This window comes from Eleutherodactylus coqui, chromosome 10 (genome assembly GCF_035609145.1).
Source record: "Eleutherodactylus coqui strain aEleCoq1 chromosome 10, aEleCoq1.hap1, whole genome shotgun sequence".
In the NCBI taxonomy this organism is placed as follows: Eukaryota; Metazoa; Chordata; class Amphibia; order Anura; family Eleutherodactylidae; genus Eleutherodactylus; species Eleutherodactylus coqui.
This window is the reverse complement of record NC_089846.1, coordinates 92,155,710-92,178,850: the sequence shown is the minus strand read 5'-3', so window position 1 is coordinate 92,178,850 and position 23,141 is coordinate 92,155,710. Positions and strand designations below refer to the sequence as shown.

The 23,141-nt window shown below is 48.1% G+C and overlaps 1 protein-coding gene across 2 annotated transcripts in view; it reads right to left on the bottom strand.

Annotated features, from left to right (window-relative positions):
* The window catches only part of CHM (CHM Rab escort protein), a 98,792-nt gene extending 75,881 nt beyond the window's left edge, over nucleotides 1-22,911 (bottom strand). For both annotated transcript variants that reach the window (XM_066581464.1, XM_066581466.1), the window contains exons 1-4: nucleotides 22,833-22,911; nucleotides 10,083-10,149; nucleotides 6,369-6,441; nucleotides 5,087-5,208 (exon numbers count right to left, since the gene is read on the bottom strand). In XM_066581464.1, coding sequence (XP_066437561.1) covers nucleotides 5,087-5,208; nucleotides 6,369-6,441; nucleotides 10,083-10,149; nucleotides 22,833-22,881 — 311 coding nt within the window. In that variant the 5' untranslated portion in view covers nucleotides 22,882-22,911. The remainder of the gene's footprint in view (nucleotides 1-5,086; nucleotides 5,209-6,368; nucleotides 6,442-10,082; nucleotides 10,150-22,832) is intronic.
* Between the last annotated feature and the right edge of the window lie 230 nt (nucleotides 22,912-23,141).

Here is a 23,141-nt window from a genome sequence, read left to right as displayed (position 1 = left end):
TTATGATGGGGTTTCAGTGCGGTACGGCTGGACCTGTAGCTTTAGTTTTAGTTTTATTTTCTGGATAGCTGGATGCTCTTCTTTTAGGTATATTGTGTTTTGTTTCGAGTGTGTGTGCGAGTGTGCGGCAGGGGGGAGGGGAGTCCAGACATGGGGTTTCTTTTGTTTGTGGACCATGGACTCTGGGTGAAGGGCCTTATCTCTGTATACGGTTGTATTATTATTATTTACTATTGTTACAGTTTGCTTTTATTGTTATGTTTTATACTTTTATAATAAAAGATCTACAGGATGTAACTCGGGATCAGTAAGGATCAGTAATGTATGTACACAGTGACTCCACCAGCAGAATAGTGAGTGCAGCTCTGGAGTATATAATACAGGATGTAACTCGGGATCAGTACAGGATAAGTAATGTATGTACACAGTGACTCCACCAGCAGAATAGTGAGTGCAGCTCTGGAGTATAATACAGGATGTATCTCAGGATCAGTACAGGATAAGTAATGTATGTACACAGTGACTCCACCAGCAGAATACAAAGTTGCAAAACTTTTTAATTACATATTTTTAGACAAAACTATAAAACCTCTTTGAAGATAAGCTTGCTAAAACGGATGTAACAGTGAGATAAATGGCGCAGTACCGTTCCCTACAAACAATATGTTGTCAGTCCAATGTTTACCAATCACACAACAGGTAACCACATAACCCAATGCAGAGAACACACTGCGCCCGGGGGGCGACGGCCGCGCTCAGTCAGCTGGTAAATCCAAGGAAAACAACAAACCCAGGACACCTGAACGCTAGCAGAAGCGGCGGCAGAGCGAGCGGCTCCTGCAGAATGTCGCCATATTCACTGGCATGGAGAAGATGAGAGTAAATGCAGATCAGGAGGTTTTTTTATTTAGGTTAATGCTGTCGGGTTAATGATGATTCTTGGTTGATAACACGCTCCGTGCACATTTTCTGCTGAACACGCTCAGAAAGACGTTCGAGCTTTGCTTTCTGCCTCGCTGGACAATCACTTTTCGTGTGTAATAACCGGTGATGTGCGACAGGAAAATAAATAAATAAATAAATAAAAAATCAACCTTACAAAAGAGTCGTCAGTAGGGGGGGGGGGGCCGGTCTCTCTGGAGAAACTCGTTAGTGATTTTCTTTATTAGGACTGGACACCAGACCAAACAAAAGATCTTCTATACCGATGGGAATAAGAAGCGTAGATATTATATACTTACAGTAAGGAATAAAAGGGACCCTCCAACCTGAGGGACCGAACAGGGGAGATATATTACCCGTCGTCCTGCTTTCTACCAGTTGGGGCGCTGGGGCGCTCTGCATCCTTAGACGACTTGATGCACACTGAACCCTGGTGGTGCACTGGTAGTCTAAAGACATTACCTGGTGCTCTGATTGGCCAGTGCTGCTCACATGACACATGCCAATGTCTGACTATCAATACACAGTTTGAACTGAGAAGTAGTAAGAGCGCCGCAGCCACGTTGGAGGAGTGAAGAGAGGCAACAGGAAGATGTGAATTAGTGGCTGAGCTGGGAGAAAGGAGGGCGACCCGATAGGTTACAACCACGGAGGCAGGATTAAAGGAATATGAGGAAGATCCTTTTTCCCACACGTGACCGCCTACAGTTTGATCGGATACGTCAAAGGGCATCTGTGGCCCTTGTCTTTGCATTTATTTTTGGCTGCATTAAACAAGGAGCCCTTGCCCTCAAAATCTTTGGAGAAGATTGTAAAAACTGAGATGTTCACTTGGAGGTTTCTTCTCTGGTAAACCACAGGTTACAGTCTCTATCATGATAGTTTAGACATTTGCATTAAAGGGAACCTATCAATACCTTTAAGCACCATTCACTATGCTATGGGGCTTAAAGGTGAGGGAAAGGGGAGTCCAAGCAGCTGCTTTTTATACTCCGTGGGTCCCCCGTTCTCAGTGCCGTGCCCCAAGAAAGCAGCACGTGCTCACGGTGCGACCTTTATCAGAGGTCTATGCACACACGCTTCAAAGCCTCCTGATTCCATCCGGTTTGAGCTCCATAACTTAGTTAATGGGACTCAGAGGTCCTGACATGTTCCCTTTAAATCTACCATAAGGTCAATACGAGGTGTCGGCTTCGGGAAGAGTCGGGGCCCTTTTTGTAGCGAACATGACCAAAAATTGGTCTCTGTCAGAAGTATCAACCAGTAGGTTTACCAGCAAGGATTCAGGAGCAGAACCCCCTCCAAGATGTCTACGGATCTTAGGCTGTGCAACCCTCTTATTCGGTTTTCTTGGTCGCCCAGGTGATGGTGGAGTTCGGAGAGATTCCACTTCACCCATGCTGCAAGTATGGGGTGCATTCTGGTCCACTAATAGGATAAGTTGGTTCTCAATGTTCCTGAATAAGCCGGGCATCTTGGCGAAATAGAGATAAAGTTTATTTAGATCTAAGGGAGAAGTCAAAGTAGATTGACGGATGTGAATTGCAGTTAGGGCCCTTACGTTTCCCAGCTTTAAGTCAACAGAATCGGAAATGTTTGGGTTGGCTTCTGGGACAAGTGGTGGAGGACAAGAAGTAAAGTGGTGTCCCGGCCTGCCACGGCATATGATCGCTATTGTAAGCGATAATCATATTGATCAGAGCTTTTGTGGTTCAAGTCCCCTACAGGGACATAAAAAAATGTAATAAAAGAATAAAATAAACCCCCTTTTTTGTGCAATTTCCCATTTGCACATATTAAAAAAAGTTTTTAAAATGCCACGTTTGGCATCCACGTATCCATAACCACCTGTAGAATAAATTGTACACTATTTATCCTGCTTGGCGAAGACTGAAGAAAAAAAAAATTTTAAAACAGGAGGCAAAATGCCTATTTTGTTCATTTTGCCTCCCAAAAAAATGCAATAAAAGTGATCAAAAATGCAGTGTTGTACCTCAAAATAGTACAAAATAAAAACTACAGCTCATCATGCAAAAAAACAATTTCTAATATTCTGTTGTCACTTTGCATTATGGGGTACTGAGTGCAGAATGATGGCTGTAAACACAGGGAGACATTTTCAGCCCCGGCCATCAATGTGAAAGGATCTAGTGCAAAAGGTTGCTCTCCACTCCCTATGGTTTTGGGTCAGGCTGCCGCCCACAGCCGGGGTGGGGACTGTGTATAAGTATATGCAAGGCTGGAAGAAAAAGGGGTACCCAGTTTGCCCCAGATAAAAGATAGGATTATGTGCGATTCCAGAAATGTGTCCGACTCCTCCAATGTAAAAACCTGCCGATACCCTCCCTCATTACTCTTCATTGTTAGGCCTCTTTCACACGGGCTAAAATCGCATGTATGTGAGGCTGAGGGTTTCCAACGGGTTCTTTCAGGCTACAAAACATCTCATGTGAAAGAACCCACTGGAAGCCATCAGCTTCACATACATGCGATCTGTAGCGATGATGTAAGCCGTGTGAGAGAGGCCTAAAGGACACTTCCCTAGACACAAGCGATTGCTACAGAAGTCATCCACCCCCCCCCCCCTGCTGAGATTCCGGCGACTCAGGGTTCTTACATCCACTTCTCAGTAGTTCTTCCTCTTTTCCTTCTGCGGCTCGCTTCTCTCCGATGACACATTACACCGCACGGGAAATTGATTGTTTACATAAAAAAGCAAATTCGGCATTTGTTTCAGGAGGTCCGCTGCCGCTACCTGGACCGCCTGCTTTATGTGGAGCGGTCATAATATTTATGAGCAAATTTCCTCAAGGACTCTCCAGCCACGCAGCTCGCCGAGAATATTACAGAGTGTAAACAACCGCCGTTACCATCTCCCGTGTTTCACTGCGCTAATAAATACAGACGCCTGGTAATCTGAATTTTACTTGACGCCGTCACTTATATGAAGCAACGAGCAGGAGCTGCACCTCTAGTACTGTCTGCAGAGGCAAAACAAAGCTCAGGTTATCACTAATCAACAGGTTACAGCCTCCATTTATAATTCATCCAGATAGGAGGAGTGACTGTGTACATACATTACTTATTATTATACTCCAGAGCTGCACTCACTATTCTGCTGGTGGAGTCACTGTGTACATACATTACTTATCCTGTACTGATCCTGAGTTACATCCTGTATCATACTCCAGAGCTGCACTCACTATTCTGCTGCTGGAGTCACTGTGTACATACATTACTTATTATTATACTCCAGAGCTGCACTCACTATTCTGCTGGTGGAGTCACTGTGTACATACATTACTTATCCTGTACTGATCCTGAGTTACATCCTGTATCATACTCCAGAGCTGCACTCACTATTCTGCTGCTGGAGTCACTGTGTACATACATTACTTATTATTATACTCCAGAGCTGCACTCACTATTCTGCTGGTGGAGTCACTGTGTACATACATTACTTATCCTGTACTGATCCTGAGTTACATCCTGTATTATACTCCAGAGCTGCACTCACTATTCTGCTGGTGGAGTCACTGTGTACATGCATTACTTATCCTGAGTTACATCCTGTATTATACTCCAGAGCTGCACTCGCGATTCTGCTGGTGGAGTCACTGTGACATACATTACTTATCCTGCACTGATCCTGAGTTACATCCTGTATTATACTCCAGAGCTGCACTCACTACTCTGCTGGTGGAGTCACTGTGTACATACATTACTCATCCTGTGCTGATCCTGAGTTCCATCCTGTATTATATACTCCAGAGCTGCACTCGCTATTCTGCTGGTAGAGTCACTGTGTACATACATTACTTATCCTGTACTGATCCTGAGCTACATCCTGTATTATACTCCAGAGCTGCACTCCTGAATCTGAATTACATCCTGCATCATATTTCAAATCTACAGCTTCAGAGCTGAAATCTCCAGTGTTTCCTGGTTGTTTAGCGTTTTGCTCTGTTTACATCAGGGCTCCATACAGTCATATGATGTGGAGAAAACCAACATAGGTCAAGGAGGTTAATAGGGTGTGGCTTCCCCAGAAGCTTACTCACTGTTTCCATTAGGGTATTCTCACCGTAGCAGCCTGTTCTCACATTATACTACATGATGGTATGATCGGATGAGGGTTTCTCACCTGGAGTAGGTGTAGACTTCGATGTTTTGTACACTTTTATGCTTCTGGTTCAGGAGAAGAGCTTCCTCATTTTCCAGTATGTCTTCCTTCTTTATCTCGGGTTCTCCGCTTTCGTCTTCTTTCTGGTTAGAGATGAAATAATAAGAACCTACAATATAGTTGGTGATACAAGCAAGCAGAGTGTAGCGTGTTCTGTGTCAGTGAATGGAGCACAGGGCGACAGCTGGAAGGATATGACGCCCCACCGGAGGGAGTCAGGATTGGGTCCGGATGGGTTTTCAGCTATGAATGTAAATAAGTTTTAATAGCTAACAGTAAGCAAAGATCTTTGAAGTGAAGACCTCTGCTTGCTGTAAGTAAATGAAAACATTTTTGTTTGCTCTAGTGGTCTGGAACCGGTCAGACATGTCTTGTTACAGGCGATTTCTGGACATCAGTTGCAGCGGGGAGGATGCTGGGAGAGGGGTCATTATGTCCCCCATAGAAGTCCATGAGAATACTCCGCATCTCCGTGCGTCTCTGATGTATACAGAGCTCCAAGTATATATATCTATCTATATAAAAGGCGAGAGCCCTCGATAATTGACTGGCCACTAATTCTCTAACTTGCCGTAAAATTTGGCATGGCCATTCTTTAGGTCCTAAATAGCTCCCTCACCTGTGTTTCTACCGAGGAGAAGCTACCTCACCTCTTTGTGTATATACTGAGGAGTATCTACCCCGCCTCTGTGTGTATATACTGAGGGGAATCTACCTAATCTATATGTGTACATACTGAGGAGAATCTACCTCATCTCTATGTATCTACTGAGAACAATATAACTGACCTCTATGTGTATATACTGAAAGGCTGTAAAGTACATAAGGAAGTGGCCATGAACTGCAGGGATGGAGCATGCCTTTAAGGCCAAGAAGGGTCTCTTTCAGTCTGGTGGTAAATTTGTATAAAATGGGGTATTACCTTTAAGGGTATAAAGTGAGGAGAGTCGGAGGGGTGGCACATTCTGCAGAGGGACATCGGTACATGCAGTCTGAGGAGAATGTACCGCTCCTCTATGTATATACATATTTTATTACTCAGTTCCTATGAAGTAACCATGACTTCATGAAAACAGATAACACCTGTACCAAATTAACTAGGGAGAAAACAGGTATATCAGCTAGGAGAAGTATATAATGTATATCACATATAGGGGCATGTATATCTGCACTGCTAACAATTCATCACTGCAGATTACCCGAAGTTTTCCATATCTCACACCATCAGTGGCGGAATACATACCTGACAGTCTTCAAGCCACGTCTGTATCCCCGAAAATGTGAAACTGGCCCAATTCCCACCATAATAATTCTTCCTGCAAAACAGATGAAATAGAGACAAATCAGATAGAGAAAGTGAAAACAGAGAGAAAAAGGTGGGCGGGGCGAAAAGCCATGGAGGGGGGAGGGGTTGGGGGCTGAGGCCCGCCAGCCATGGAGGGGGGAGGGGATGGGGCCTGAGGCCCGCCAGCCGGGGAGGGGGGAGGGGATGGGGCCTGAGGCCCGCCAGCCATGGAGGGGGGAGGGGATGGGGCCTGAGGCCCGCCAGCCATGGAGGGGGGAGGGGATGGGGCCTGAGGCCCGCCAGCCATGGAGGGGGGAGGGGTTGGGGCCTGAGGCCCGCCAGCCATGGAGGGGGGAGGGGTTGGGGCCTGAGGCCCGCCAGCCATGGAGGGGGGAGGGGTTGGGGCCTGAGGCCCGCCAGCCATGGAGGGGGGTTGGGCGAGGCCCGCCAGCCATGGGGAGGGGGGTTGGGCGAGGCCCGCCAGCCATGGGGAGGGGGGTTGGGCGAGGCCCGCCAGCCATGGGGAGGGGGGTTGGGCGAGGCCCGCCAGCCATGGGGAGGGGGGTTGGGCGAGGCCCGCCAGCCATGGGGAGGGGGGTTGGGCGAGGCCCGCCAGCCATGGGGAGGGGGGTTGGGCGAGGCCCGCCAGCCATGGGGAGGGGGGTTGGGCGAGGCCCGCCAGCCATGGGGAAGGGGGTTGGGCGAGGCCCGCCAGCCATGGGGAAGGGGGTTGGGCGAGGCCCGCCAGCCATGGGGAAGGGGGTTGGGCGAGGCCCGCCAGCCATGGGGAAGGGGGTTGGGCGAGGCCCGACAGCCAAGAGACAAGCGGAGGACGGATGGAGATAGAAAGAAAAGCAAAGTAAAGACTCAAGAGATAAAAGTCTGTAATAAAATAACCCAGTTGATTAATTCCTGGTGGTCTCGGAGAGTGAGGGTCTCTGGATTACTTGCATCATCTGGAGAGGATTCTTAATTATCCTACTAAGCATGAGTGTACAAGTCGTCACGCCCCGGGCAGGCTAACACTACTGCTTCCTGGCTCCATGGCGGGTGTACACCCCAATTAGAGAGCAGACACCCCAATGTAACAGTGCAGCCTCAATGATGTGACAGAGGAACAAGTGGTGAAGATAAGGAGATGAACAACCGCCCCGTCAGATACAGAACCTGCCGCCACGTCAGACGTGTTCCTCCAGTTTGGAAAATCCTTATTCTTTTCATATCTTCACCAAAAATCCTCCTAATCGGGGTAACGGCTCTTTTCAAGAACCCGCCATCTAAAGCAGCCACCAGTGAGCCTCCCCAAGTCCGACAGTGGCTGACAACAGGGGACAATAGATCAGCCAGTCCATCCCGCAGCCTGGATGTCCACCTCCACGTAAATTATTAATGACTTTTCTAAAACATTTCATGTTTATCCCTGATATTTCCGCACGTCACGGTCTCATTAATATCGCCGGCGGTGGCCGTAGTGATTAAGACGGACAGCTGGCGCACACCGACCAGCCTCCTTCAATTACAATTTGGCACCAGAAAACTCCGGCTTCAGATCTGTCTGCGGGAATTAATGACGAACGGCCGGCTTCTCCTGTACCGCCGCTGATGGTGAGACGGGACCAGGGCACATAAATCACCTGAGGTGCCACTCAATGCTTTTTAATGGACCTCTTTTGAAATGTTCGTTATCGCCATTTGGCGCCACACTTGAACATGTACGTCCCGGAATGTAAGCAGAATTGATATATGGGCTGCGAAGTGGCATGGGGTCTGCAAAGGCAGGGAATAAAAAAGCATATTGTGTGTTTTAATGGGAAATCACGTGTTTAGTGACTATGCTGCCATGATTCTTCTTAAAGGGCACTCCCTCAGTAAATGTAAGTCATGTCCCTGAGTCTTCTGCCATTTATAGTAAGTTCCATTTCTGGGAAAGCTGGAAGACAACAATATGGCCACAATGGGGTTTATAAGGTCAAGTTCAGACAGAGTGTAATACACTTTTCCCATAACTCCAATTCTCTTCTGTTTACACAAGTGCCAACCAATATGGCTGCCGCATACAGCCAGGCCAAGGGCGGGGGGGGGGCCACAAGTTGAGAGAAGTGCGGGTCCCACCTATCAGACCTTTTGGGATATCCTGTGGACTTGCCATAACAAGATGCGAATATACCTTTAAAGGGGTCGTCAGATATAGAAGTTTTGCCCACAACAAAAAGTTTATACTGGACTCTCCCCTCAAGTTCCCCGCTGGCGGCTCTAGGTCTCCGCTGCTGTCAGCTGAGCTCAGGCATTGGCTGCAGCGGCAGGTTTATGGGATATCACAGGCTGACTGCAGCCTGTAAACAAGATGACCAGGGAGACCCAAAGCCGCTGGTGTGGGACAAGTGGAAAGTAAGAAAAGGTGAATATTAACTTTTTGTGACCACGAGGGAGCTATTCATTAAAAAAAGCTATCTTGGAATTCCCTTTCACATTAAAGGGGTTTTGCAGGACTTAAGAAAAATAAGATTCTACCCCTTCTTTAGTGGATCCCCATCTAGCACCGACCCCCGCTGCTCCAAACCCAGAAGAAGCTGGCTGCGATCATGTGACAATCATTGCACATGTGACCACTTAGACAAATCACAGGCTTAAATGGTCATTCTGCTATGAACGACACGTCTCTGATTGATTGCAGAGGCAGGAGGCGTAAAGCGCCGCTGTCATTTTACTATCGGCGGTGCTTTAAGCCCAGGACCAGGCACCGTAAATTTACTGTGCCTGGTCCTTAATGGGTTAAACAAGTGTCGATCATATTGCATTTCAACTGGTACTCATTAGATTCAAAAGGACCCAAAGAGGGGAAAAAAAAAATATATATATATTTATATAAAATAAAAAATATGCATAAAGCATTGGTGTCATCACATCCATAATAACCTGTATGATAAATGAACAAGTTATTTTCACTTTCTCCCTCGACCCAATCAGCTAATTAGAGCCACTGAAAAGCAAAACTTAACGGGAACATGAACTCAGGTTTTTATATTAAACATATTGTTATAAATTTTCGGTGATTTTGTATTTTAATTTTCAATGTCATAATCTAGATTTTAAAAAACATCTTCAATTCCTGCAGTTCTCACAATGACCACTAGGCCTAATAATAGTCTGACACTTCCTGTTCTATAGAGAAGGCTTAGCTGTCATATCATCATCACAGGCAGGATTACACTGAGAGGAGTCATTTGTGTCTTAACAGAGAACACGGGATCTGGCATTCACAATAGGTGATGTCACAGTTCACCTCCTCCCCTCCCTGCAAAGACCAAAAAACCCTTTCCATTAAAAGACAATAAGTGATGTCATAGTTTATCTCCTGTCCTTTCTCACAGAGGTCACAGAGCATGTCCACAGCACTCTCCAATAGAAGTCTATAAGTGATGGTCACAGCTAACCTAAATCCCCTCCCAACACAGGTCACAGAGTATGCTCACAGCACTCTCCCATAGAAGTCTATAGGTGAGGGTCAAGCTAACCCCCCTCACCTCCCTGCACAGGTCACAGAAAATGCCCACAGTACTCTGTCATAGAGGTCTATAGGTGACAAGCATAAGAAAAAGCTTTGAGGAAATAAAAGTCATCATTTACATCCTTATTATTGTGAACACCCGGCACAGACTGGTAACAACTTACGAGTCAAGATGGAGGACGCGCTGTCCAACCCGAGAACAGGCAGCGGCAATGATGGACTCCGGAAGACCTGCAGAAACACAGTGAAAAGGCGTCAGCAGTTGGTCGGGTCAGTGGTCTAAGCAGTACGTCTCTGCAATGGTAGCCCTGGGGGCTTTCAGAAGACCCCCGACTGCCATGGCAATTGAACAGCCCCCGTGATCAAATGGGGCCATTCGGGGCCCTCGAACTCCAATCAGGGCATTTAAATACTGTTGTCAGAATTGACGTGGCATTAAAACGGATAACAGCTACAATCAGCGGGAGTGCCGATCGCAGCTGTTGGGGGCGGGTGTCAGCTGTAAGAAACCGCCGATGCGTGTATTGTACGGAGCGGGGTCCACCCCAGAGCCCCTCTATACAAACCCCGAACCTCCATGACATAACTGTACATCAAGCACCATTGAGGGGTTAATATACTAGTAAATGTTCAATGTATATAAATCACAAAGTGAAGGTCCCCTTTATCAGCCCCCCATCTAGGCGCTCGTCAGACCCCTCTGATCTACTGAACCGCAGCGGTTCATCTTGGTACAGATTCCACTCGGTGATGAAATTCTTCTGCAGGAATATCGGCCCCTGCGGACAGGTTAGCTTCTTGTAGTCGCTGCAGATTAGATGGAGGTACTGACATGTTCTGACCAGCTGACAGGAAGGGGTCAGCGATTTATGCTGCTTGTGCCAAATTCTGACTCCCATCAGCACCAACAGAAATCTGCATCCATCTGACCAGGAGATGATTCTCTGCTGCTCAGTGATACAAGTTTTGCGCTCTTTTGCCCACTGGAGTCTCGTCTGTTTCTCTTAGACACAATGGTGCAGGAACTAGTCATCCACTGTTACAGCCCATCCGAGGTAAGGGGCGACGAGTTGTGTGTTCACGTTAGTTGGGACATCAGCGTTGTATTCGGCTGACTGTGCAAGCTGTTGGTCAGAAAGGTTCCTGACATCCTCCTCCGACCCCTTTCGGTGACGAATTGTTTCTGCTTGCAGGATGCCCTTTTGCTCAATCACCCCATTCTCCATATACTACCCACTAGAAGAATACCCCACATCGTCAGCCGAATAAACTCTGGTGCTCCAACTAACATGTCTGATTATACAACTCACTGGTCCTTATTATGGATGGACTGTAACAGCAGACGACCAGTTCCAGCGCCGCTGTGTCTAAGGGAAACAGAAAGACGAGACTCCAGCGGGCAAAAGAGCGCAAAACTTGTATCACTGAGCAGCGGAAAAACATCTCCTGATGGATCCAGATTTCTGTTGCCCCGTGCTGATGGAACGATGAGATTTTGGTGCAAGCAGCATGAATTGATGAACGTCAGGCCAGAGGAGGTGAAGTAATGGTGCATGGAAGGTTTTCTCGGCGCACGCTGGGGCCTCTGATGCCTGCGGATGGAGACCAGTGACCTGCTGTAGTTCTAGAAACCCAAAAGAACTACTCAATTGGGGTCTCTAATAAAGTTGCCATAAAGTGCATGTACAGAGTGACTCCACCAGCAGAATAGTGAGTGCAGCTCTGGAGGATAATACTGGATGTAACTCAGGATCAGTACAGGATAAGTAATGTATGTAGACAGTGACTCCACCAGCAGAATAGTGAGTGCAGCTCTGGGGTATAATACAGGATGTAACTCAGGATCAGTAATTTATGTACACAGTGACTCCACCAGCAGAATAGTGAGTGCAGCTCTGGAGTATAATACAGGATGTAACTCAGGATCAGTACAGGATAAGTAATGTATGTACATGGTGACTCCACCAGCAGAATAATGAGTGCAGCTCTGGGGTATTACACAGTGATACAGAATCAGTACAGGATAAGTAATGTATGTACACAGTGACTCCACCAGCAGAATAGTGCTGCTCTGCAGTGAATCAGTAGCTGTTGTAATTACAGCTGTGATATCTGGTAATTGATGATATGTAGCAGAACGGATGATACTAATATGTTTTACAGGACAGTTCCGATACTAGAAGGATGGCGCGGCTCCATGGAGTGAGGAGGGGGGGGGGGGGGTGTCACACTCCCTTATTACTCCAGCCTGGTCCCATGTGGATAAACCTGTGCAGATTGGGAGCTGTGAGGGCGGCCCGCTATAATGGCGTATCCTGATGAATGTACGCCATCCCCTGACAAGATGGAAGAAACAAACTTTCCAGAACTCGCTGTCATCCTGCGACGGCTCCCTTCGCCTCCCGGCCCGGCGCATTTATTTTTATCATTTCGAAATAGAAATCAATGGACAATGAACGAATGAAAAATCAGAGTCAGAAATGAAGATAAGTCTTAAGCTGCGAGTGCGAGCGGATAAGGAGCCGACTGACAACGATGGAGGAGGAATAGATCTTACTTTACGAGGAGAGCGAGGCTGAAGGGCTCCCTCATGCGCCATTACCAGTTATTGATGGGCAGGACGCCACATTGTCGGCCAGATGGAATTTTACACATTTTTCAAGGGTAGCAGAGGAATCCAGCGACCTTTATAAGCCGCTGCGGCCTCACCCCCTCTGATCTCTATGACCCAGCGGTATCTGGAGAGATCGGCAGCAACCGCGGACTAATACTGCGCCAAATACAGTGAAAGTTTCTAATCCACACAATCTGTGAATACATTAATGTAAAGCAGAACGCTACGGGTTCTTTATGGAGCTTCAGATGGAACGTCTGATATCAGTCACATATATGATATACAGGCTGTCAGGAACAATTGTGCTTCTAGAAGAGGTTGTTGTTTTACTGCACAAACCCGGCATGCGGCTCCATCTCAGCAGATATGTAAATGAGAGCTGTGGCGATTAGATGAACGGTCTCGTCACCGGAGGCCCTAAAAGTGGTTAACCCCTTGGCCTACACAAGGCTCTCGGAGGTTCCCTGCATGTAGTGACTACTTCCGCTTGTGTAGAGCTTGTTGACCGCTAGATGCCTCTACGACCCAGAGAAGAGATTTCACCCCGTTACCAGAGGGGGGCGCATTATTGGGATGTGAGAAGCTGAATGGTCGTGTCGATGAATTGTCCCCCACCGGGCCGTTCTGACCAGATTGTAAGGAGGTGCTGGGACCAGTGGATGTGTGAGGGCACACAAGGTGACCGGGCTCAGGACCCCCGACAGACCACCAGTAGAGAGGAGCGTCTGACCAGACTGTTAGGAGGAGTTGGGACCAGTCGTATCCAAGCTAGAGATGGAACAACAGGGTACTAGAGCCTCCAAGCCTGCCCGTATCACACCTTATATCCAAGCTAGAGGCGGTACTACAGGGTACTAGAGCCTCCCTACAAGAGGTCGGTTCTCCACAATAAATTCTCCTTTTGCTCTGATCTTGTAATTACTGACATATTAGTGTTACAATCACACAGAGAAGGAGTCATCCCCTCCGACAACTTGTAGGGGAGGGAGGTTACGGATGAGGAGTGTAAATGTCTCTGGGGATTATATGCATGTTGGAGCGTTATAAGAGGAGCAGCTGATAACAGTCACATATGTGATGTACATATCTCTATAGAATATCATAGTCCCCCCATATGAACTGAGCAAAGACCAATCATTCACGCTGCCGTTCCATTCATCCTTATGGAGCTGACGGACACATCCCAGCGCTGGACTCGGCTTCTCTCCAGCAGTCCCATAGAGAAGGATGGAGCAGGGAGGATGCACCGCCATCGCTCAGTTCATGTGTGGATGCAGGACCCCCACTTTCATGATCTGTGGGGGTCCCACAAGTCAGATCCCTACTGATCAGACACTTATTCCTCATGCTGAAGATAGCAAAAAAGCTCATCTTTCAAAACCCCTTTAAAAGGTTCTGCTGCTAACATCCCGTTTCCAGATACAACAAGACACCCAGAAGGACATCCCTCCCTCGCCTCTGTCTACCGCCCCGTATCCCCTCCCTCGTCTCGGTCTACCGCCCCGTATCCCCTCCCTCGTCTCGGTCTACCGCCCCGTATCCCCTCCCTCGTCTCGGTCTACCGCCCCATATCCCCTCCCTCGTCTCGGTCTACCGCCCCATATCCCCTCCCTCGTCTCGGTCTATCCATACTCTCCGCATTGCTAATGATTTCACACCTATATCCTCCATAATCCAAATCTCTTCTGAGCTGCTCCAGTTCTCTGGAATGTGCTACCCCAGGCAATCACCAATATCCACAGTTATAGCGAGCCCTAAACATATGTCTATAGGGGGGCCGATCACATGCCCTCAGCTAACTCCTGTTTACTCCTCCCTGTTTACCCCTCTTCTATAGTCTCCCTCTGATCCCTTTATCCCACTGTATCCCCCCCCACAGACCGCAATACCTCTCATACCTGTACACAGCAGCTGGTGAGCAGCAACTACAGCATTATGTATACTACTCTATATATAAGAGATGGCCGACCATCGAATAGCACCAGCACTACTACCTTGTGTCACCCTATACACTCAGACTAAGCTATTGTGTCCTTCCCTGTTTCCTCATAGACCATAGACTGTAGGCTCCTGTATCCCCCATATCCTCACAGACTGTAGGCTCCAGTGTCCCCCCCATATCCTCACAGACTGTAGGCTCCAGTGTCCCCCCCATATCCTCACAGACTGTAGGCTCCAGTATCCCCCCCATATCCTCACAGACTGTAGGCTCCAGTATCCCCCCCCATATCCTCACAGACTGTAGGCTCCAGTATCCCCCCCCATATCCTCACAGACTGTAGGCTCCAGTATCCCCCCCCATATCCTCACAGACTGTAGGCTCCAGTATCCCCCATATCCTCACAGACTGTAGGCTCCAGTGTGTCCCCATTTAGTAGCCGGGTTGGTCACTCTTCGGGCTCCCACACACTTGTGTTTTCTTAACACGCTTGTCAATGGGACTTTCTAATGTTAAAACGGCATTGCACAAAAATCACAAAGCACCAACCTGCGATGTGATGATAACATTAGAAAGTCCCACTGACATGAGTGCGGGCGCCCTTATACAGTATTATGTAAAGGTTTTAGGCAAGTGAGGTAAAATGCTGCAAAAGCTCTGCAAATCAAATCCGCATGCTTTTAATCCATTTGCGGGCGCCCATGCATCTCTATGGGCGGCTTGATTTGCTGATCTCCCACAGGGGTGCCACGCACGGATTCTGCAAATCAAGCCCACCCGTGGACAGTGGGACTACGGAGGTTTCATAAAAAGAAGTGCTGCGAGTTTTATTAACAATTAGCAAAATACAAAGTGACTGAAGAATAGAGAAGTGTAACACCATCAGCCCTTCACCTTCACAACAGCATCAGTTCTTCTCAGTACACTTGCACACAGTTGTTGAAGTAACTCAGCAGGGAGGTTGTTCTAAATATCTTGGAGAACTGAGCACAGATGTGTGGATGTCAGCTCACTCCAATCCTTCTGTCTCTTCATGTAACCCCAGACAGACTGGATGATGTGAGATCAGGGCTCTGTGGGGCCAAATCACCACTTCCAGGACTCCTTGTTCTTCTTTAAGCTGATGGTGGTTCTTAATGATGTTGATGGATGTTGGGGGGTTTTTTCCGCTGCAGAATACATTTGGAGCCAATCAGACGCCACCCTGATGGTATTACATGATGGGTAAGCATCTGCCTGTATTTCTCAGCATTGAGGGCTTCATTAATCCTGACCAACACCCAACACCATTTACTGAAACGCAGCCCCAAACCTGCAGGGAATCTCCACCGTGCTTCACTGCTGCCTGCAGACACTCATTATTGTACCGCTCTCCACCGTGCTTCACTGCTGCCTACAGACACTCCTTATTGTACCGCTCTCCACCGTGCTTCACTGCTGCCTGCAGACACTCCTTATTGTACGGCTCTCCGCCATGCTTCACTGCTGCCTACAGACACTCCTTATTGTACCACTCTCCACCGTGCTTCACTGCTGCCTGCAGACACTCATTATTGTACCGCTCTCTGCCATGCTTCACTGCTGCCTACAGACACTCCTTATTGTACCGCTCTCCACCGTGCTTCACTGCTGGCCTGCAGACACTCATTGTACAGCTCTCTGCCATGCTTCACTGCTGCCTGCAGACACTCCTTATTGTACGGCTCTCCACCATGCTTCACTGCTGCCTACAGACACTCCTTATTGTACCACTCTCCACCATGCTTCACTGCTGCCTGCGGACACTCATTATTGTGCTGCTCTCCAGCCCTTTGAAGAACAAACTGCCTTCTGTTACAGTTAAAAATTTTCCTTTGTGACCCATCAATCCAGAACCCCAGTTTCTATATTTTTTGTTCATATTTGAGTCACTTGGCCTTCTTTCTACATGGAAAATATCATTTATTGACCCAAATTCTTCTATGAAGACCACTTCTGGACAGACTTCTCCTAGCAGTAGATGGGTGTACCTAACAGTTCTGAGCTGATGCCACTGCTGAACATCTTCCGATTTTGAAGGGAAGGAAGCATGATGCGTCTTATCTGCTGCACTACTTTTCCTTGGCCGACAGCAACGTCTATGGTCCTCAATGTTGCCTGCATCTTTGTGCTTGTTCAGAAGAGCTTGACCAGCACATCTTGTAGCCCCAGTCTGTTGTGTAATCTTTGCCTGGGAGAGACCTTGCAGTATAACTACCTTTTGTCTTGTTCCTGCGCTCAGACTTGCCATGGTGTATAACCTGTGAAAAGAAACTGTCTTCCACAACCTCACCTTTGAAGCAGAATTTGGCTGCTCCTCACCCAGTTTTAAGCCTCCTCCACAGCTGTTTAATCCTACATATGAAGATCATTATCACCTGTTTGTTATAATCGGTTACTCGTACACCTGACTATAATCCCACAAACTCCCTGACTGTTTACAGTGTCCCTAGAAGAACTGATGCTGTTGTGAAAGTCAATGGCATCACACCTGATACTGATGGGGTTACACTTCTCTTTTGTTCAGTCACTTTGGGCTGTGTAATCAGGAACCGCTCAATCTATGAATGACAACCATTTACTGTGAATGGAGGCCAGAACGGCCCTCGGTTGCTTCGCCTCCATTCACTTCAACAACTACCTCTCCTATGTAAAGCAGACGAACGATAGTTGGGCGCGTGGGAAGGTAGTTGGGCACTAATGTGCTAACAGTACCTCTACTCTACAGCATTTTCCACCTATGGAAACACAGACTCCTATACACTATATGCAGATATTCTCCAGCAAGCATCCATGAGATCAGATGGATGAGCAGCCAGTCAGCATTTATTATACACAGCCGGTCAGCACTTATTATACACAGCCAGTCAAAAGTTTTACAACACCTCAAGTTTTCCAGTTATTTTTTACATTAACAGAGTTGACGTTCAGAAAAAAGCGTGAAATGGTTCAAAAGTAAGTTAAATAAGGTCATCCGGTTGGTGGACAACCTTTTAAATAGCGCTGCAAGAATTAAGACACACTGACATATTTACCCCTCCGGCAGCAAATGGGATCCAGAGCTGCAGCGCACTGCGCTTACAGGGGTTGTTGGGACAAATGATGTCACAGGAAATAACCTGACCACCGCAGGTAAGGAGAGGCTGCAGCGTCACGTTCCTGAGCTCCTGGCATCACGGCGCTGAGGATGTGAGCACCGACGCAAGGACAACGAGTGGTGACTGGACAACCGCTTAAAGGGGTTGTCTCGCGGCAAGTGGGGTTATACACTTCTGTATGGCCATATTAATGCACTTTGTAATGTACATCGTGCATTAAATATGAGCCATACAGAGGTTATTCACTTACCTGCTCCGTTGCTAGCGTCCCCGTCGCCATGGATCCGTCTAATTCTGATGTCTTCTTGCTTTTTTAGACGCGCTTGCGCTGTGCGGTCTTCTTCCTGGTGAATGGGGCCGCTCGTGCCGGAGAGCTGGTCCTCGGAGCTCCGCCCCGTCACATGTGCCGATTCCAGCCAATCAGGAGGCTGGAATCGGCAATGGACCGCACAGAGCCCACGGTGCACCATGGGAGAAGACCCGCGGTGCATCGTGGGTGAAGATCCCGGCGGCCATCTTGGTGAAGGAAGAAGAAGGAAGAAGGAAGACGTCGCAGAGCGGGGATTCGGGTAAGTAATAAAAAATATTTTTTTTAACACATCCTTTGGGGTTGTCCTGCGCCGAACGGGGGGCCTATGGAAAAAAAAAAAAACGTTTCGGCGCGAGACAACCCCTTTAAAGAAAATATATATTATGAAATTAAACCTGAGATGTAACGATAGTCTGAGTTTATGATTGCAACCAAAGGGCTTTTTTCAGGGAACACATTTTTTCAGGGAAAAGCACATAATGGTTGGAAACTGGATGCAAAATATTCCTACAGGTGTCTCAACTCTTGTAGATTACTTTCAAACCCTCTGTTATATATAACCAGTGCTGGAACAGACTGCATCAAAACACTCTGTAGGGAAGGATTTGGGCAGTTTTGCTCTTCAGGACAGAGAACATTGCCAATATCATAATGGCAAGAAAATAGTAATTAACCAAAGAAGACAGGCAATTATAACTCTTAGACGTGGAGGTCTGTCCTACAGAGATATTACCAAGAAAGCCAAGGTGGCAGTCAGTGCAGTTTCTTATACCATCAAAAGCCGCTTGGAAACCGGAGGAAACTGACAGGAAGAGGTCTGGCCAACCGAAGGCCACTACAAGATCACATGACAAGTGTTTGAGAGTCAGTTTTTGTGATTAGTGTCTCACAGCAAAAAAAAAAAAATCTACAAGCCCAACTTAATGGGCAAAAATCAAGATTTCAGCTGTGAAAAGGCTACTTCTATCTGCAGGTCTGACGGGTGGAGGATCAGTGAAAAACCACTGCTAAGACTGCAAAATAAAAAGACGAAGCAGCCCCTCCAGCGGACAACTGAAGAGTAGAAGAGACTCTTATAGACTGATGAATCAAAATCTGACATCTTCTATACATCACGCAGGGTTTTGTAGGCTGTCAGGTAGGAGAAAGGATGGATCCCGAGTGTGTGACACAAACTGTCACATATTGAGGAGGAAGCGTGATGGTCTGCGGCTCATTTGCTGGATCCAGAGTTGGCAACTTACACAGAGTGACTGGCATATCAGATAGAAAGGGCTACCACATCATACTGATACATACAATACCCTCTGGTGTGCGCCTAGTTGGTCAGGGATTCATATTACAGTAAGACAATGATCCAATACTTACTTCTGGGTTATGTCAGAACCACTTAAGAAAACAAGACGCCGGCAGGTTACAAAAAATGGAATGGCCCACACAGTCTCCAGACTTAAACCCCATTGAGCTTCTATAGGATGAACTGGACAGAAGAGAAAAAGCAAAGCGACCGACAAGTGCGGCACATTTGTGGGAACTTCTGCAACAATGTTGGGAAGAAGTTTCCAAACAATATCTTAATGTAATTGTAGAAAGAATGCCCTGATAGTGTGAAGCTGCTATATCAGCTGGAGGGACGACTGGGAAGAGTCAAATATCTAGATTTAAATTTGGTGAAACAGGGTTAGGCCGGGTTCACATCTGGTTCTGGCGCAGATCGGACACAAAATACCAAAAAAATAAATACTTCTGCATGCGGCGCGCTTTCTTCAGGTAAAACACCAGGCAGCTGAACGGAAACCGAACGCATCTCATACAGAAAATGCTGTCTGCTCAGCGCTGTTTGGTTTCATGAGATCTGTTCGGCCAGCGGATTCCATAATGGAGCAGTAGAACTGAACCCCCGACGCAGATGTGAGAGCGGTCGTAATCCACCATTTTTAGTCATCTTATTTATTCTGCGAATTTAAAAGTACATTTCAGACATTATTCTGTAAATATCAATAAAACTGGAAAAGTTGTGGTGTTCTAAAACTTTTAACTGGTAGTGTACATAAAAACAAATTACAAACAATATGCTATATATATATATATATAATAGTCCAAGATAAGAGGTAAGTAAGGTCGGCCTCACACAAACAGGTCAGATTGCACATGTGGGAGGGCAGCAGCGGATTCCGGGAGGGAGCCCAGCCGGTGACCCTGTGTACCGGTATTATTGTATCTTGAAGCCACCAGAAGCTAGGGGTTTGACAGGAGAAACGCCCCTCTCACACCCCCCAGCTCCCGATAGGGTCAAGCCACAAGGGTCCTGGCAGCACAGTCTGCATACATTTGTCCCAGCGCTGCACCCTTACCCTGAGGGTTACTATACTTATTAGCCTTACATTAGAAGCTGTAAATAGTGTGAGGTTACCGCTGTAAGCCAAAGAAGTATAGTAACTGTCAGGGTAAGGCTGCAGCGCTGGGACAGATGTATGCAGACGCTGCAGGCTGTGTGCTCTGTAACACCTAGCAGTGCCATGCTTGCTACGCGCCCGGCTGCTCACCTCTCCATCCCGGATGGCATTTGTCGCATAGCTGCTCCATGGTTACCCGCTGAGCTCTCCGTCCGGCCGCTGCATTACGCCTCCTGTCATCTCCGCTCTGGCGGCAGCAGCATCAATGGTCGGTGAGGGCCGCTCGCGGGGAAACCACTGAGTTCTGTACAGTGAGGGAGGGTTCCGCGTTGTCGGGCACCGGGTAAGGCACTTGGTCCTGGGGGTGCGCAGCTGCAGTCCCGGCTGCCGCTCTATGCCTTTACTATCAATGTTTTGTGGACTTATAGGACCTACAACCCAAGACCCTGTGCAGCCAATCACCTACAGGGGGAGTCACCCCGTGTCAATCTTGACTCCACCAGGAATACCTGGTGGCGTCAAGATACAATAATACCCTGCGTACCTCCATTAACTCTACTACAGATGACTGTGGAGCCTCGCGGGTGGTCATGCGCAGTACAGTTTTTTTGCTTCGTTAGTAATTCCTGCGCTGTATCTTAGCGATCCCCGAGGTACCTGCAGCCCAAACACAACGATAACTGAAAAATCAAAACTACCGCTCAAAAAACTCTGCATGTACGCGGATTGTGGAACCCACAATACAAATCCGGCCATGTGCGCCCCTCCCTAGGCGAGCCCTACAGAATATACCTGGATACAGACATATCATAGAAATCCAAACAATCTCACTAGTCTGAAGCCGATGACGGAATCCAGAGGTCACAGCGATCCGTACATCCCAATAGCCATCATGTGGTGTCCAATAGCCCAGAAAAGGTATTGACCAGGCTGTGAATAACCTAATATGCCCCATTGACTGCCAAGCCCTATGGCATTGGAGTAACCACCCTGAGAAGGGCAACCCAATAAAGAGACCCCAATGATGTATGAGTCAATACGATGATGATGATAATCCGTTCAGTCACATCCGACCCTCGGTCACTCCATGGATCAATGCTCTCCACACATTCCCGTCTTCTTTCAGTTCGGCGATGGGCATGTTGGTGGCGGCCTTGATTGTATCCAGCCGTCTTGTTCTTTATCGTCAATATAGCATCTCATTAATCGAGGGGGGCTATGGGGTCCCAATGCAGTTCACCTGTAGAGTAGAGGTCAGGCTCATCTGGGAACAACCAGAAAAGATTGTCGAGCCGCCCAATTGGCCACTCTGTGCCATAAAGCGAGGACAGCTGCTGCAATATCAATGCGTGTGAAGAGATATGAAGAATGCGAGATACTTATTACCAGCCCGCTCCTGAGTCACAAAGGGAAGATCTTATGAGCGCACCTGTCCATGTGAGAAGTTATGGCGGGCGCACAATCAGCGGTTTTGGGCAGAGTCTAACGGGGTCATCCTTATCAGGGCGGTTACTCTGTTGCCTTAGGGTTTGTCGTTGGGGCATATTAGGGGTAACGCCTATTCTGCGCTGACGCCACATGAGGGCGATTGGGACAAACAGATCGGTGCCACTTCTGGTTCCGGCGGCGTCTTCAGATGGGCGAAATTGTTTGAATTTCTCCACACAGGCAGGTATATTCTGTAGGGTTCACTTACTTATATCCTACCGTGGATTAACCCATCTGCCATATTGTTTTAATGAGCACTAAATGAACGTTACGCTTTACTGATCGGCTGATCTGCTCACTCACTTCACAGTAATCACCATTTTTACACACCTGGTTAGAATCTTTGCTCGGTAAAGTATACCGGGGGGGAGGAAGGGGAGGGGGTACAGCGGGGGGCGGAAGGGGAGGGGTACAGCGGGCCGCCCACGTCTCCCCCACACACCAGGGGGAGGGGCCAGTAACGTCTCCCTTACATACTTGGGGGAGGGAAAGTAGCGCTCACAGATCAGTAATTCCCTCCCCTGTGGGGATTGGGGGGACCCCATGCACAATCTCCAGCCTCAGGGGCTTCAGGGGGCCACAGTAGCAGTCTATTACTGTGTAGAGTGCTTCAGGGATCACCAGGAGGATATATTACTGTACAGGGCTCCTGGGGGCCACAGTACCGGTATATTACTATACAATGTACAGGGGCTCCTGGGGGCCACTATATAAGGGGCCACAGCCCTGGTATAATACTATACAGCGTGCAGGCGCTCCTGGGGGCCACAGAGAGGATATGTTACTGTACAGGGTGTATGGGGCTCCTGGGGGCCAATGTATAAAGGGACCGCAGCCTCCGCATATTACTATACAGTGTACAGGGGCTCCTGGAGGCCACAGGGCCAGCACATGACTCTGCAGTGTACGGGGCCCCTCCCGTGGCCCTTCCTGTACCATCAGCTGAATGACTCCGCAGTAAGTGACACCCGGCGCCGCGGCCGCCCCCGTCGGGTCACACACACCCGTCCACATCACAGCGCCATCATGTCCCATCACCGTCTGTCCCCACCTGTTCCCAGAATCACCACGTCCAGCTCACTAGGCAGATCGTCAGCCATCCTGCCGAGGTGGAGGGATCATGTGACCAGGGAAGCCGGAAGAGCTCAGCTATTAGAGCGGGCGATTGTGGGGCGGCCATCTTTACTGTGGGCGACTGCCCGGTCCTCATTGAATGCATTGCACAGATCTACTCCTGCAGAGTACAACAACCCCCAGCATCCCTGCAGGGCGGAGTGTTCTATCTCCAGAGCCTACAGCTCATCACCTGGGGGGAGCGTCACCCTGGCGACCAATCACATCACCGCTCACATTGTGCCAC